Source organism: Sorghum bicolor, chromosome 6 (assembly GCF_000003195.3).
Source record: "Sorghum bicolor cultivar BTx623 chromosome 6, Sorghum_bicolor_NCBIv3, whole genome shotgun sequence".
Lineage (NCBI taxonomy): Eukaryota > Viridiplantae > Streptophyta > Magnoliopsida > Poales > Poaceae > Sorghum > Sorghum bicolor.
In genome coordinates, this window is record NC_012875.2 from 39,739,548 (window position 1) to 39,755,229 (window position 15,682).

The window sequence follows — 15,682 nt, forward strand, 5'->3', positions numbered from 1 at the left end:
AAGGAGATGAAAGTTTACAATTAAGATTCTGACCCTAATATGTGATTTAGATACACTTGTTTTTTTTTGGGTGTGTTTAGTTTAGTGCCCAGGCCAGGTTGTCGACAAGGCATCAAGCATGCCACAGGGCTAGCATGTTTGGTTTTATTAGGGCATGTTTGGTTGCAACCCTGGATTCTTACCTGGGAAAATAAGGACATGTTTGGTTGTAATCCTGGATTCTTGCCTGGAAAAATACACTGCCTGCAACCTGCCTGTTAACGCAGTCGATTTTGCCTGTCCAGGCAACAACAGCCTGCATTGTTTGGTTTAAGTTTGGTGCCTAGTAATTACAGATGAATCTTCCCAAGCATTTGTTACTGTGAGAGCCAGGCAGGGTTCAAAATTTCAGTGAAATTTCGCAGAAATTTCGCGAATTTCGGTAATTTCGGTGGTGGCCGAAAAAAAATCCGAAAATCCATTATATACTAATACATATGGTATATAACTTTAGACTCATATTCTGTATTGTTTATATTACATATTTTTCTATTCAATAGATGTGTAATCATAAATCATACTGATACTTGTTTAGATCTATTTTTTTTAAAAAAACCTACTTCATATGCTAGTCTGTAAAAAAAAATTTGACAAAAATTCGACCGAATTTCGCGAAATTCGGTAATTTCGGTGGTGGCCGAAATTTTTGCGATACCGAAATTAAAAACCTTGGAGCCAGGCTATCGACTTTCTATGCCTGAGCGAGTTGTTGCCTGGATGAAGTAAGAAATCAGACCTTCAACCGAACAAAGTACAAGAAGGTCCTAGGCTTCATACAGGCTAGGCAAAATTTGTTTAGGTTGCGACCAAACAAGCCATAAACCCTGGGCATTTAAGTTGCCTGTGACCTTTTGTCAAAAAAAAAGTTGCAAGTGACATGCCTGTTTCTGTAGGCAAAATTGTCTGGTCAGGCATACTCTAATTTTATAGCGTTGATTGGTTGAAGCTCTGATATCTTTGCCTGTGTGAAGGGAATGGCAGGCAGTGTTTGGTTCAGCCGGTGGTGCAGTGTTTGAATTAACATTGAGTTCGTCACATCTTCTTGATCTGTAAAGAATTTGGCGTTGATACAGCAGATAAAAGGGCGAGTTCAGCCTTCTGCATTAGACGAAAAGCACAGAGAAGTGGAAACCAAAAGAGCTTGAAGGCTAGGATCAAAGGTAGATCGATTTTATAGAGAGAAGAACCATTCCTTGCACACAGCATAGGAAAACTGGCAGATTTTGCCCAGGTGGAAACAAAGATCAAGGAGATAAATAAAAAAAGTAACACAAAATCCCATGTTATTGCAGTCACAGTTAGTAGTATCCAGAGAACTAATTTTGTCTTGTAATGGAGAGTACAAAGAGAAAACTGTCTACAACTAGTGTTGCAGGCAACCTGTTTAGTTGTGTTCCCCTAATGTATTTTAACTTACTGACAGAAGACGGTTACATAGGGCCTTGTTTAGTTCACCCTAAAAACCAAAAAGTTTTCAAGATTTCCCGTCACATCGAATCTTGCGGCACATGCATGAAGCATTAAATATAGACGGAAACAAAAACTAATTACACAGTTTGCTTGTAAATTGCGAGATGAATCTTTTGATCCTAGTTAGTCTATGATTTGACAATATTTGCCACAAACAAACGAAAGTGCTACATTAGCAAAATCCAAAATATTTTCACATCTAAACAAGGCCCAAATGTAATTTTCGCAGAATGCTACTGTAAATGTCTTCTTTGTTCAGTATGCTTTAAATTTAGTTTTAGATTCTCTCGTAGAGTAACTATCAATGTTTTACCTGCCAAACTTGAGCTGCATGTCAGCATGTGTGCCACATCCGACTTGTATGCTCATTGTGTTACTTTTATGTATATTTTATATTGTTCATATAGAAGTCAGATTTGCATCCGACGTTCTCTAATATCTAAGTGTGAAATTAATCCAAAACTTGAATTTTGGTTGTGTTTACCTGTTTGGTTTAGTGCCCAAGCTGGCCAAACCAAATCTTGGCTACTTGAACCAATTTTGGTCACCATTTGGTCAGATACCAAATTTTAGCTTCGCAACCCGGCTTTGGCCACTTCAATTTATTTTGGCTTGGTCAGCAGATGACACACCAAAGACACCCTCTGTTGGCTTCCTTTTCGGGTGTTTCCGCCAGATCTGACAACTAAGCATACAGATAAAACAACGCAGAATTCCTCTAGAATCCTAAGGCTGCTGACGTCTCAAGCTTCTGCTATATAGACATTAGAGACAAAATGATCCTTTCTCCTAGTCATTGACGGATTACGGTGTTTGCTGTGGAAACTTGGTAGTGTCAAATTAGGCACAAAAAATAAACCCAGTGTCATAGAGAGAAGGGAAAAAATTTCCTGGGTCAAAATAAGAAACCATATCCATCTTGGGAGTCAAATAATACGGTCAGAGAAGCCAATGGACTATTCCTTGTAAACAGAACCCAACATATAATCAATATCTGGGGCAATAACAGCACGCTTGCTGATCTCCCCCACCGTACAGCAATGTTTTTCTCTGGTGTTGATTGCTGCAACCTCTTGGACAAACATGCAATTCGAGCCAGATGAAACCTGCACAGTTTGTTAATGTGACTTCCTTAGTACTGCATAGAAAACCTAAACAGAAAAATATGACATCTTCAAGTTTTGATTCTCACATCAAAGAGAGCGTCTCCGATCTTCATCTTCACTTTACCACTCCTATATACAAGTATTCTCCCCATATAGCCTTCAGGAATCTCTTTGAGTCTTGAGCCAATGTGCGATGATGGCCTCATGTCCTCACGTCTCTCATTGGAGACTACATTAGGGTTAGCAACTGATTGTGGCTGCCTCGGTAAAGGAAGAGAGGATGGAAACTGGAAGTACAGGAACTGTGATTCCGCCGGCCAATCCTATCAACACAAAACATGCATACCAGGCAAGATCAACAATGCCTGAAAAATCAAGCTGGTATACTTGGTCTATATAATTGACCTTACAAAGTAAACCCTGTGTATATGACAACTAGAGGGTAATTGTTATCGATACTCATTGAGGGGCATTCAACTATGCCACCTAGCTAGTCAATGATACATGTGTTCTGGTCCCACATGTCATTGACATAGAATGATGGCATAAGTGAAAATTACACATCAGGCCTTGTTTGGATGTTATCGGATTCACTTCAATCCATGTGTGTTGGTGTGGGTTGGGGTGGAATTTAGTTCAAGTTCCACTCCAATCCACCTCAACACATGTGGATTGATGTGAATCCGACTACATCCAAACAAGGCCTCAATTGGTGGTGCAGATGAAAATATTTCATAACCAGAAGTGAAAAAGGTGTTGAATCTGCATTGATACATACCATTAATCCAAGCTCTTCTGCTGCAGATAATTGAGCATCTTCAGACCTGCTGGTAGAAGATTCTCCAAATTCTTTCTCATCCAGAATTTCTGTGTCAGCGATGTAGGAAGGGTGTAAGGGTCGGTTGACGAAAATCTCTTGCAATTTCAACTAAAGACTATCAATATACCAGGATTTCCAGAGTAGGGCCTCCTTAGTGGGAGAGTAACAGGATAATCATGGGTATAGTCCTGCAAAAAAAAGGGAAATCAATGAATAATTCTGAAGAAGCAATCCACATTAGTAATTTGATATTTACACACCCATGGTTCTGCATATTCTTTTGGTAACTTCGAAGCTTCACCTGAATATGCAACGGAAACAAGGTGTTAAGGTCCAAAAACAGCAATCTGTATGGGATGGTTCGACTCATGAGCAATGAAGATAAATATCTTTCGCTGATACCTGCTGAAGAATCCTTTTTGGGCATGGGAAAATATCTTGCATAAGAAGAGCTTCCTTGTCCAAATGCAACCTGTGTACCACTTTTTGCTATGCCAACACAGAAATACACTGTTATTAGCAGGTGTGCAACAGAACAAAAAAAAATATCACTAAAATTTTTAATTATATACACCAATAATCCATAACACCTAAGAAAGAACACAGATTATTTTCTTTGTAACAAAAACCTTGGTTACCCTTTTATACTATATTATGTACTAAACTTCAATTCTATCTAATAAAAATTTTGGTACATGCTCTACACTGCATTTTTAAGACAACCTAATGCAGAAGTATGTCCCTGTATTAAATAGTGATGAATCTCCCAACCAAAGTGTACAATTATAGTTAGCCAACTCAGAGCACATCATCATACATAGATGCAAACCAAATCACATGCTTGTATTTTATCAGCTCAAAACTACTCGCAACATTGCAACAAATATACTTTTAGGATTATTGGCAGAAAATTGCTTTTCAAGTGAAGTACAGAAGCTAAGTATATAACATAGTAAATAAGATTGCTTTTGCTCATATAAGTGCACGACATATGCAGTTGTTATGTTGGCAGTTTTATCAAGTGGTAAGGAATCAATCAAGCATGTCCAATAGACAGCCTCAAAGATTCACAGTTAGATATATTTATTAAAGCTAAAAATGTAAAACAGACCAGAAAATGATAAGTGACTAATCAATAACAATTAATGACAGTAGCCTTGAGCATGCTCAGTGAGTAGGAAGTAGAAACTACAATTTTAACAGGTAGTGATAAGGTTTAGACTATAAAGCATGTGGTGAACAAAAACCAGCATTCTTACGCTTGTCCCCGGACTTAATTCTTGCAGAGGGACTCTTGTTCTGAAAAATGCAGCAAGATACTGTATACATCAACCAATTCTCAAATGAAAAGTTTGTAGACACAAATAGCTGCCAAAGAACCAAAGACAACAGTTAGCACCTGCGACATCTTAAGTTTCATCAATAACTCCTTATCCACAGTTTCCTCCTTGCTCTCCTCAACTGGTTCCCTGCCAGGTTACAATAAAATCTCACTCCACGCCAAAATTGCCAATCCTGCAAATCTCAAATGGAAGACATCCAGACAAGGAGAAATAAATTGTAGACTGAATCACATACTTCTTTGGGACAACCTTGGCAGGTTTCTTCTGAGGTACTTTTGGTGCGAATTTAAGTCCCCCCTTACATTTTCAAAACAACAACAGCAGCAGCAGCAGTAGTAAGAATAGCATAGAGCCAAACAATATAACAAATGACCAAGGAAATGCCAACCTTGCGAGTAGCGGGTCCAAGGGGACCATCTATTTCCTTCTTGACTTTGTTCTTGTCGTCCATGGTAAGAAGTGTGAAACCTGCAAAACCTGAGGAGCAGACTGGTGTGAGTAAACATCAATTTCAGCACTGCATTTATCTACATATTCCAACCAAAATGAGAGGTTTCAAATTGCTTTGACTCCGGAACGGAATAAAACATTAAGCTCCCATGTTTATCATCACGAACCAATCAGTGGCAGACTCAGGATTTGAGTCCAGGGTATGCCTACAGCCTATATAACTAAAAAACCCCTTATGCAAAGTAAACAGTTTGTACATAAAAATAGTATATCTAGAAGATCTCATAATACCTTAAATTCAACAGAAAAGTTCAAAACTTACACAAACAGCAATTAAGTTGTTGAAACATAGAATAAGGTCTTACAGAAGACAAGCAAAAAAAAAGAAGGGCACATCAGTGCTCAGGCTTAAGCCCCAATCATATGCAGATATGTTGAATCACAAATTCACATTTCACAATCTACCAATCACCAATTTCAGGCATATGGAAACCTTCGTCCTTATTCTCTACTGTCCACCTACTAACCCATTCACATTTCACAATCAGTCAATCAACAATTTCAAGCATGCGCCAACATCCAGTCTATTATCTCCTCATTTCACTCACTAGAGATGCAGCCTTGTAAAGAAGGCGAGAAACAGAGGCAAAGCAACAACTGCGGTCGGCCACCGGCCGGCACTGGTGCACACGCGATGCGAACTGGGGTTAGCCGCCAGCAGCCCGGGCATCCGGCGGAGCTCAGGGGCTGCGGCTATACGGCTGCACAGACAGCGCCCAGCGCTGGAGGACGGGTAGCCAAGTACGCGGCTGTGGAAGGGCGGGCCGGCGGGGCAAACCAGCCAATGGCACCGGCGCTCAACAGGACGAGGGAGGGGAAATGTGAGGATTCAGGAGTCGGGACACTATGCGCAGGGGCAGGCCCAGGGTTTGGGTGCAATGTTTTCAAGACGTCCGATTAATCGCGATTAATCGCGACTAATCGTCCTGGACGGTTGGAGGCACTCGACCAGGCCTCCGACTTGGCCAGAACGACCAGGAAACTGGTCGTCCGATTAGTCGTCGTCCAGTCGCGATTAATCGTCCGTCCAGGTTGTCTGGCGTCCAGTCAGGAGATGGTCTAGGCAGTAGATGGGCTGCATCTCAGAGTTGGGCCTAGCAAGCTGCCTTATATTTTGGCCCAAGCCCATTAGGGTTTATGTTGTCTACCCCTCACTCATTTCAGCACAACACATTCACTCCTCTCCTCTCCCGTCCAGCAGCAGCAACCACCTCCATTGCTGCCCTCCTCTCCTCCCTTCTGTCTCCCAGCTGCTCCTCCTCCTCTCCTCTCCTCCCTTCCGTCTCCCAGCTTCTCCTCCCTCCCTTCCTCCATTCCAGCTGCCCTCCCTCTCTGTGCAAGGGAGGAGGACTGCACGACGAAGATGCTCCCTTCAAGCGTGCAACGTGCAGCAGCCAGGTAAGTGGCCAGCTGACCTATCTAGACTCTAGAGCCTAGAACATGTATATATATATGGTATAATGTGTATTGTATATAGCTACATAATATATATGCTATATATCAGTCCCCATATGTAGGGTACGACCAGGGGACTCGTCCAGGGTCGATTAATCGTCCTGGATGACGACTAATCGTCCTGGACGACCTGGACGGTCCCCCAGCGTCCAGACACGACCAGCCGTCTTGAAAACATTGTTTGGGTGCTTCGTTTCGCCCAGCAGGAACAGAAGAGAAGGGGTGGGCGTACCTCTGGTGGGTGCTAGTCGCCGACAAAACTCTCGGCAACTGGTGTTGGGCTATGCTTAATGATTAAAGTGAAACAACAAATCAAGTCAGTTACTCGATTATCAATGTTAATAGATTTTCTTATACCACCTCCAGCAATAAAAAGAAATGTAACCGTGGAACTAGTCTTGTTGAGCTTCCCTAATTTTGATCAGCATCATACATACAAGTGGTTGGCACCATGAAAAATGGTGAGTACATTTCTCTGCCCTCCAATCATATTATGTAGCTCCTAGAAACATAGAAAGATATGGGAAACACGAATACTGGTTCAAGTCACGCCCTAAGGGTTTCAATAAGTTAAACATCACTAAATTGTTACCAGATGGTGGATATAGGCAAACTCATCAAAGCAAACTGCTATTACTGAAGAGATGCCACATCTGAACTATTGAGCAACAACCATAGCACTAGCTGGAGTTTTCATACAGTCCCACATCCCCTTTCAATACAAATTCATGTCGATCAGAACAAACAATATAAGTAAGCAGGTCAAAAATTGTGCACAAAGAGATTTGTTTGTACCCAACTACAATTGCAGGCCATAGAAACACAGGCACATAGGGTCAAGCAAAATGCCATATCTACACATTCTCCACAAAATGGTGTCCAGCAAACCTCAGGAAGACTAAAAACCAATGTGAATTTGGTATGAAAGCATCAAAACATCTACGGATCTACCCAAGCTCAATGGCTCACTCTATCATAGGAAACACTAAAATGATTTACAAAGCTATACTGCTCGCGAAGAGGTGCGCAAACAAAACCTAACAGGCATAACATTCCAACAGATAATTGCCCCAGAAATGCTCTTCTCTATTGACCTCAAATGTCCCACTCTCTACTCCTGGAGCTCTCGGTCGAGTCAAGACTCAAGAGGCGATTTTGTGCAGCTCACCCCATGCCCCCCCACAGACCCACAGACCCGGCAATGAAGAACTGCAGTCCGAGCCTCCCAACGAACAGCAATTAGCTCTAGAGACCCCAAAACCAGAACCAGGCACAAATCACGAGTCGCCGCCGCCGCAATCGCATCAGTATAACCACCACACTACAGCCGGTCGCGTCCCACCCTGGCTCCTACTAGTCGCGCATTCCGCAGGTCACAAAGCAGGGCAGCGCTCACGCACGCCGGGGCGGGGGCCTCCCGCGAGCTGCGGCCTGCCTGCTGGGCAAGGGAACGGAGGCGCGTGGAACGGAATTGGGCTTACCAATCGAATCAGGACAGCCGGCCGCGGAGGAGCAGGCGACAGCGTCGAGGCGGGGGGGAGGGGGAGGAGGGCGAGCTCGAGGGGAGTCGCCGTCGGGGAGGTGAGGAGATGAGATGGTTAAACGGCGAGGGGCACTTGGGTAATTTTGGCCTGGGCTTAGGGTTTTTGCTCTCGTTTCGTGCCTTGTTTATAGTTTACCAAAAACCAAAAAAATTTCTAGATTTTCTTTCGCATCGAATCTTGTGTGGCACATACATGGAGCATTAAATATAGACAAATATAAAAACTAATTACACAGTTTGCCTATAAATTATAAAATAATCTTTTGAGCCTAGTTAGTTTTGATTGGATAATAATTATTAAATAAAAACAAAAATATTATAGTTCGCAAAAGCAAAAAAATTTCAGTTTTCTTGTGCAGGTTGTCCATGTCCTCTCTTCTACAGCGTGTCGACGACGCTGAACCTGAGCTTTAATTTCGTTTTGATCCGTAGGGCTAATGCATTGGTCTCCAACTAATCATCGGTAGGTGTAAATAGATAGGAGTAATATATATACATGTTTGTATTAAGTAAGTAATACAAAAGGTAAACGTGAGAATCGTGAATTTCTAAATTGCATCTTAGGTCAGCTGTCCGATATAAATATTTTGATTATATTTGTTTGATTGTATTTGATTTACATTGACATGTGTGCAAAACTCTTTCTATAGCTTTTCTTAAAAAAAGGCTATTAGCCTTGTTTAGTTTCACCTAAAATCCAAAAAAAAATTCTTCATCACGTCGAATCTTACGGCATATGCATAGAGCATTAAATATAGGTAAAAATAACTAATTGCACAATTTATCTGTAATTTGCGAGACTAATCTTTTGAGTCTAGTTAATCCATGCTTGGATAATAATTGGAAAGTGCTACAGTGTCTAAATTCAAAAAGGTTTTAGATTTAAACAAGGCCTTAGTTTGATTTTAGCTTAAACTCGAAAACCAAGAATGAGTCAATCAACTTTTTGGTGGATGGTTTTGTTGACGTGGAGTAAAAATGGCAATGACCAAATGTCATTATTAATTCATTGTCTTCTTCTTCCATCTTCTTTCTTTAGCCTTTATCTATGTCGCCTCACATGATAAAATTTATCGTTGCTACCGCTGGCCACCTATCCTTCTCTATCGGTCGTCATGATCCTCACGAATTCTTTGGTCACGGTCGACCTCCTCCTCGACTTGACATTCTTTACTGCAATTCGTGGTAGAGGTACTCATGCACAACATGGAGGCTCACTTGGTCATTGTTAAGCCCCTTGGTGGTGGAGCCCATGCCTTACTGTGAGGCGACAACTATGTTGCCGCATACAACGGCATGCTCAACATTGATTGTAGACGAAGAGCAGCTCCACACATGTGTTGCATCCACCTACACAGGAGCCTGAGCTTTTTAGTTTAATTAACCGAACAAGATGAGAGCAAGAGAGGGGAGTAGGTGGGGTTGGCATGTCTTTGTTGTACCAAGCTTGGACTGGTAATGTGGGTGAGGGTGTGAAGGAACTTGAGGAGGATGATAGTGTTAGGGCATGTGTCTCTCACATGGAGCCCTATGCGCTTCCCATTGATCGCGGAAACCACCACCGCAAAGGAGAGGACGAGAACGAAGCAATCCTCATGCAAGGAGAGGTGCCCTTGTGTGGCGTGACGAATAAGGAGTAGTCGATAGATTAATTAGCAGAGGATAATGGGTGGTCAGTGAATTGAGTTGGGCGAGTTGGCGATGAAGAATTTAACTATGAGAGAGGGGATAAAGGAGGGAAAAATAAGATAATGAGAACATGTGAAATTCAATACCTATATACCCATAAAATCTAATGGTATCAATATGCTTGACGAAAGCCATCTCTAGTCCTATGACCAAATGAATCTATATCTATATCTATATCTATATCTATATCTATATCTATATCTATATCTATATCTATATCTATATCTATATCTATATCTATATCTAGTGTTGCAGACAGTTGTATTCCGCTAATGTATTTTAATCTTTAATGCTTGTACTTACTGATAGAAGACTGTTACACACCAAATGTAAGTTTCACACAATGCTATTGTACTCTCTCGATCCCAAATTATAAAATGTTTGACTTTTTTTACCTCAAGTTTCACCACTCGTTTTATTTTAAAAAATTTGTGCAAACATAATCAAATCTTAAAGAACTTTTATGAATAAACCAAGTCACGACAAAAAAATTGATATTTTGCGCCTCCTCAGTAACACCCGATGCCGCCTTATTTTAGTTTCTCCTCTCAGACTTTACTTGGCGTCCCCAATAGCTAGCTATTTGGTTAGCCAATATGACATGGACAACAAAAGTAAGAGAGACAATAGTCGCTAGCGACGAATAAGGCCCGCCGTTTTTTTCTTCAGCTTCATGAACTGCTTTTTGGGTGGAGCTCGAACTGTTTTGATTACCAGTTTGGCAAAATAGCTCCTCATAGTACTTCCAAAGCACAAAATGACTATAATGCATTGCTTTTTTTCTATTCTCGTACTTAAGTTTTAAATTCGAATGTTACTAATTACAAATAAAATTGAAAAATTATAAATATAAAATAACACAAGGAACTCGCAAGCAGTAGTAATGCAAGTACAGACCCGTTAATCAAATATGTCCATGCAAGGTTATGATATAGTACAAAAATCCTATATCATGGTATAATACAAACATATATAGTTACGAGGATCTAGAAAGATAAATTGCTCGAGCAAGATCATCACAAAATTTATCTATATTTCGATCATTAGATTCTGAAGTTGATGTATCATCTCTGTGCGAACCATAATACTTTCTATACTTTCGAGGTATAGTGGGCACATAATCCGAATTTGATCGCATTTACTGAAATCCTTATCCTTAGAATGGTTCTCACGAATGAAATTATGTAGATGCACGGTTGCCGCGACAATCATCTTTTGCTTCTCCATCGGATAACTCTGCATATTAAGAAGGATCCTCCGCTTCATCTTCCACACACCAAATGAGCGCTCCACCACGTTATGAATACTTGAATGCAAATGGTTAAACCACTGTTACTTGGAGCAGCCCCCCTCCACCAATCCAGCACATGGTACCTCTCACCCTTATATGGCCAGATGGTATCCAAATGTGCCGGATTGGCATTCTTGTATTTGGATATTCAAGTATAGAAGTTCCTGGATGATATGCAAATGCTATTCAATCCATGTCTATTTGGATATCCGGCGTTCCTACATACAATAGAGCAAAATTGAATAGCATGTAACTTGTATACAACCAAACTTTATAATTTCTACAGTGTTACATGTACATACCTAGAGGGGGGTGTGGGAATTTGTTGTGGTCATGTCTAAGTGCATGAAAGAGCACACTAGTGTCATGCATAGATCTGGGTTGCCCAATAGATGCATTTGTGAAGCGCATGTCAAAATCGACAATAGCTAGAACATGTTGAGTCAGTTTGCGACTTCGACCAATATATATAATGACATCATTCAGAGGTGGTGTAGCTGAGATATGAGTGCCATCTAGAGCTCCAATGCAATCTTTAAAATAAGGCATCATCCTACTATCATTACTTATCCTAGGATGTGTTGTATAGAAGTTAGGATCAATGGGCCTTATGTAGTCCTCACACATGGACACCAAATAAGTGAGACATCATCAAATTTCCTACTAAATGTTTCTCTAGAATGCTTGAATATTCCACGTATAGCAGTGAAGGATGTACTGTATCCACATATTACAAGGAACATAGCGGGCGCCTCCAAAGAATTCATGTGTACGGATGACTCCAAACCATATTTGTTCACAAACAAGTGATACATCTTGTGAAATAGATTCATTCTAAACATATTATGACTTTCACCTGGTGTGTTGAGCATCTCCAAAGTCCAACCAAATCTAGACTGTGCTGGAGTTATTGCTTCATTTTTATCAACATAAGTCATGTAGTACTTGGTTGCAAGAAGGGCAGTAGCAAATAAATTATTTTGATGGCACCACATGAATTGCATAATATTCGAAACCCTCTCATACTCATCAGAATCACTATCATCCATGTCAGAATCACTATCATCTGAATCAGATCTGTACACGTAAAGGAAACTTTCAAATATGAATATAGACACAAAAAATATAGTTAAGTACAAAATAAATAAATTGTACCCCAACAATTTAATTTCGTCCGCAACCAATCAAAATAAATAAATTGTACCTATTATGATGGGCATAACGTACCAGCGTTGTAAGCCCACCAGTGGCTAGGAGGAGGCGATAGTTAGAGGGGCTTAGCCCATATATGTTGCTATTATTAATATTCTTAGGGGGTTTTCATATAATTGCTATTATTAGAGATATATAAATATTTGTAAACTCTATTGGAGAAATTAAGCAGGAACATTATTTGTTTCCAGATTCCTGAAGGGAGCTGGGAGTTCCACCCAGTCTCCAGCCCTAACTCATGTACGTGAGCAGCCACGACGCCACCACGCCGTCTTCCTCGTGTGCTCAAGCCACAACCTCCTCGGTAGGACTAGAGTTCCTATCACCTTGGTATGAGGGAACTACAGAACGATAACCATGCTCCCACTAACCACCGGTGTCCTGACACCGCCGGGATCAATCGTCCCGTTATCGGCTGCTTCCTCCAAAATCACAGAGTCCTTCGGCATTGCCCTTACACTAGAGGGTTTGGCCGGTGTGGTCGACCAATTTGGCCGTAACATGGATCAGATCGGCTGCACTATGGACATCCTTAGCCACACCATGGCTGCCATGTAGCAGTCCTTGGCGAGGCTCCTTCTACTACCCCCTCCACCCACCTTACAACTAGCATCACTGCCGCCGCCACCCATGTTGTCTATGTCTCTGCCAACCAGCTTCCCCTTTAGCATGACACAGAACAACTCGGGGGTACCTCTACACCAGATGCGGTGGCCAGTCTCCCTGTCGCCCATCTCGTCATGGGCGTTGATGGGTATGACACCGCCCATCTACACATCGGCTACCACCATCATGCCATTGGCCGAGGCCACCTCCATCGGGCATCTAGCCCCGAGCGCCAAGACTTTCTACGGTAGCATCAATGGGACGCTGCTCTATGGTGATGCCCCTGCTTTCTCGGCAGTGGGGGCCGACGACCACCCTGAAGGCAACGCGCCTAGTAGTGTCCTCACCGGCACGCCTAGTGGCTTCCATGCAGGCGCCCATGCTTCGCAGCGCTTCTACAAGCTGGAGTTCACCATCTATGATGGCACCGTCGACATGCTCAACTGGCTCAACCAGTGCGAGCAGTTCTTTCGAGGGCATTGCACCATCGCCTCCGATCGCATGTGGCTAGCCTCCTACCACCTCCGTGGCATGGCAAAGACATGGTACTAAGTGCTCAAACAAGATGAGGGCATGCCTACATGGGAGCGGTTCTATGAGCTATGCCAGCTTGCTTTGGCTCTAACATAGGGCACTTGTTTGGTGAAGCTTGCTTGGCTACCCTTCTCCTCCTCCATCGAGGACTACTCGCAGCACTACAATGCCATCCTCTACCACAAGCATGACCTCAACACCCGCTAGAAGGCTTAGTTGTATGTGGGTGGTCTTCTTGAGCACATCAGGGTTGATGTGGAGATGCACCACCCGCCGGACCTACAAATGGCAATGTACTACATGAACGCCTATGAGCAACGCATGGTGGCCTTCCTCCTTGCTCTATAGCAGTTGCAACAGCAGCAGCGGGGTGGCCTTGGCCCTCGACCCATGGCAATGACGTCTTCTACCTCTGCTCTGGTCCAGCCGGTTGCCGTTGCCGCCCCTAGGCAGCCACATTTTTTCGGCGTCTCATGCTGGCCGAGCAGATGGAACGATGCCGATAAGGCCTCTACTTAAATTGTGATGAGCTGTATGTTTGCGGCCATATCTGCAAGCACCTCTTCAACATCAAGCCCGTCGACGAGCCAGGGGACACGACTAGGAAGGATGGCCACCTGGCCAACCACCTAGAGGAGTAGGCCGACCCCGAGGCCCCTGCAGCCACCTCCCTAGTGGTTCTCTCTACACAATGGTTGGCATTTGACCACCGAACGCCATGCTGTTGCCGGTTACCTGCAAAGGCAAATGCTTCCTGGCCCTCCTCGACACCAGCTCCATGCATAACTTCATCCAGGGAGCTGCCATGCACTGCCTCGGTCTCTCTTCCTCTGGGGGTGAGCATCTTTAGGTCACTGTCGCCAACGGTGATCGCTTGGCTTGCGAGGTGATCACACACTGAAAGAGCATCTAGGCCCCTAGTGATTTCGGTGATTAATGACAATGTTGATTACTATGACTAACGTGTGTTTTGCAGAGGCAAAGTCATAGGTAAGGTCATGGTAATAGGTACTCGATGAACAGGGACATACATGCCTACTTAATAGTGGAATCGTTTCAGTTTTCAAAGGATGGATGGACATCGTCAAGACTAGACTAGGTCTAAGTGCCACATGGTAAAGAAGGGCACTTAGAGTAGTTTAGGACTTTGTTTTCCTTTGACCGTACTATTAAGAGGGGCTTTGATCTAGTAGCTTGACTTAGGCAAGGTTTTAAGTTTAGGTGTGGTGCACACTTGGTAAACCTAGCACTAGGTAGCTTAGAGATAGTCCTTAGATTGAGAGGAACCAACTTCGTTTTGGAGCGATCGCGTTTCGACGAAGTTAGGGTGCCCAAGGGGGCACCGGACGCTCTGTGAGTGCGTCCGGTGAGGTCTTTAACCGTTGGAACAGTTTGGTGCTCAGGGTTAAGCACCGGACGCTGGCACCGGACTCACCGGGCAGCGTCCGGTCCCACACCCAGGGAGGTTGTAATCTTCCCCTGAGCACCGGACGCTAGCACCGGACGCACCGGGTAGCGTCCGGTCCCGTACTCAGGGAGTGTGTAAAACTCCCCGGAGCACCGGACGGTGCCACCGGACGCTGAGAGATAGCGTCCGGTGACCTGTCAGACGTAGGTACAGTTAGCCGTTGTGGAGCACCGGACGCTCGGTGCAGAGCGTCCGGTGCAACATTAACAGCGTCCGGTGACCCTGTTTTCAGTGGAAAATGGTTGGCTGACCTTTGGACTTCGTGGGGGGTATTTATACTCCTTCATCTCGTCCATGAGAGGTCTCTTGCCCATTTGAACATCTAAGAAACTTGTTGTGGAGCAAGAGAGTAGCAAGAGCCTAGAGAAGATTGAGATTTGAGTGATTTCTTGAGAGAATCCTTCTCTAGTGATTTCCAAGAGTCAAGTGTGCATCCACCACTCTCTAGAGCCTTGTTTGGGTCAAGTGAGAGTTCTTTGCTTGTTACTCTTGGTGATCGCCATCACCTAGACGGTTCGGTGGTGATTGGAGGCATGAAGACCGCCCGGAGTTCTTGTGGGTGGCTCGTGTCAAGCTTGTGAGCGGTTTTGGGCGAT

General features: G+C 43.3%; 1 protein-coding gene across 1 annotated transcript; it reads right to left on the reverse strand.

Moving 5' to 3' along the window:
- On the reverse strand, positions 2,275-8,374 carry LOC8070837 (DNA-directed RNA polymerase III subunit RPC4). The gene is made up of 11 exons (XM_002447671.2): positions 8,225-8,374; positions 5,167-5,255; positions 5,014-5,075; positions 4,835-4,904; positions 4,695-4,734; positions 3,838-3,924; positions 3,696-3,736; positions 3,563-3,623; positions 3,394-3,482; positions 2,702-2,938; positions 2,275-2,615 (listed from the first exon to the last, which is right to left on the reverse strand). Exons 2-11 carry the CDS (start codon positions 5,227-5,229, stop codon positions 2,466-2,468), a joined length of 900 nt encoding a protein of 299 aa, XP_002447716.1. The 5' UTR covers positions 5,230-5,255; positions 8,225-8,374; the 3' UTR covers positions 2,275-2,465.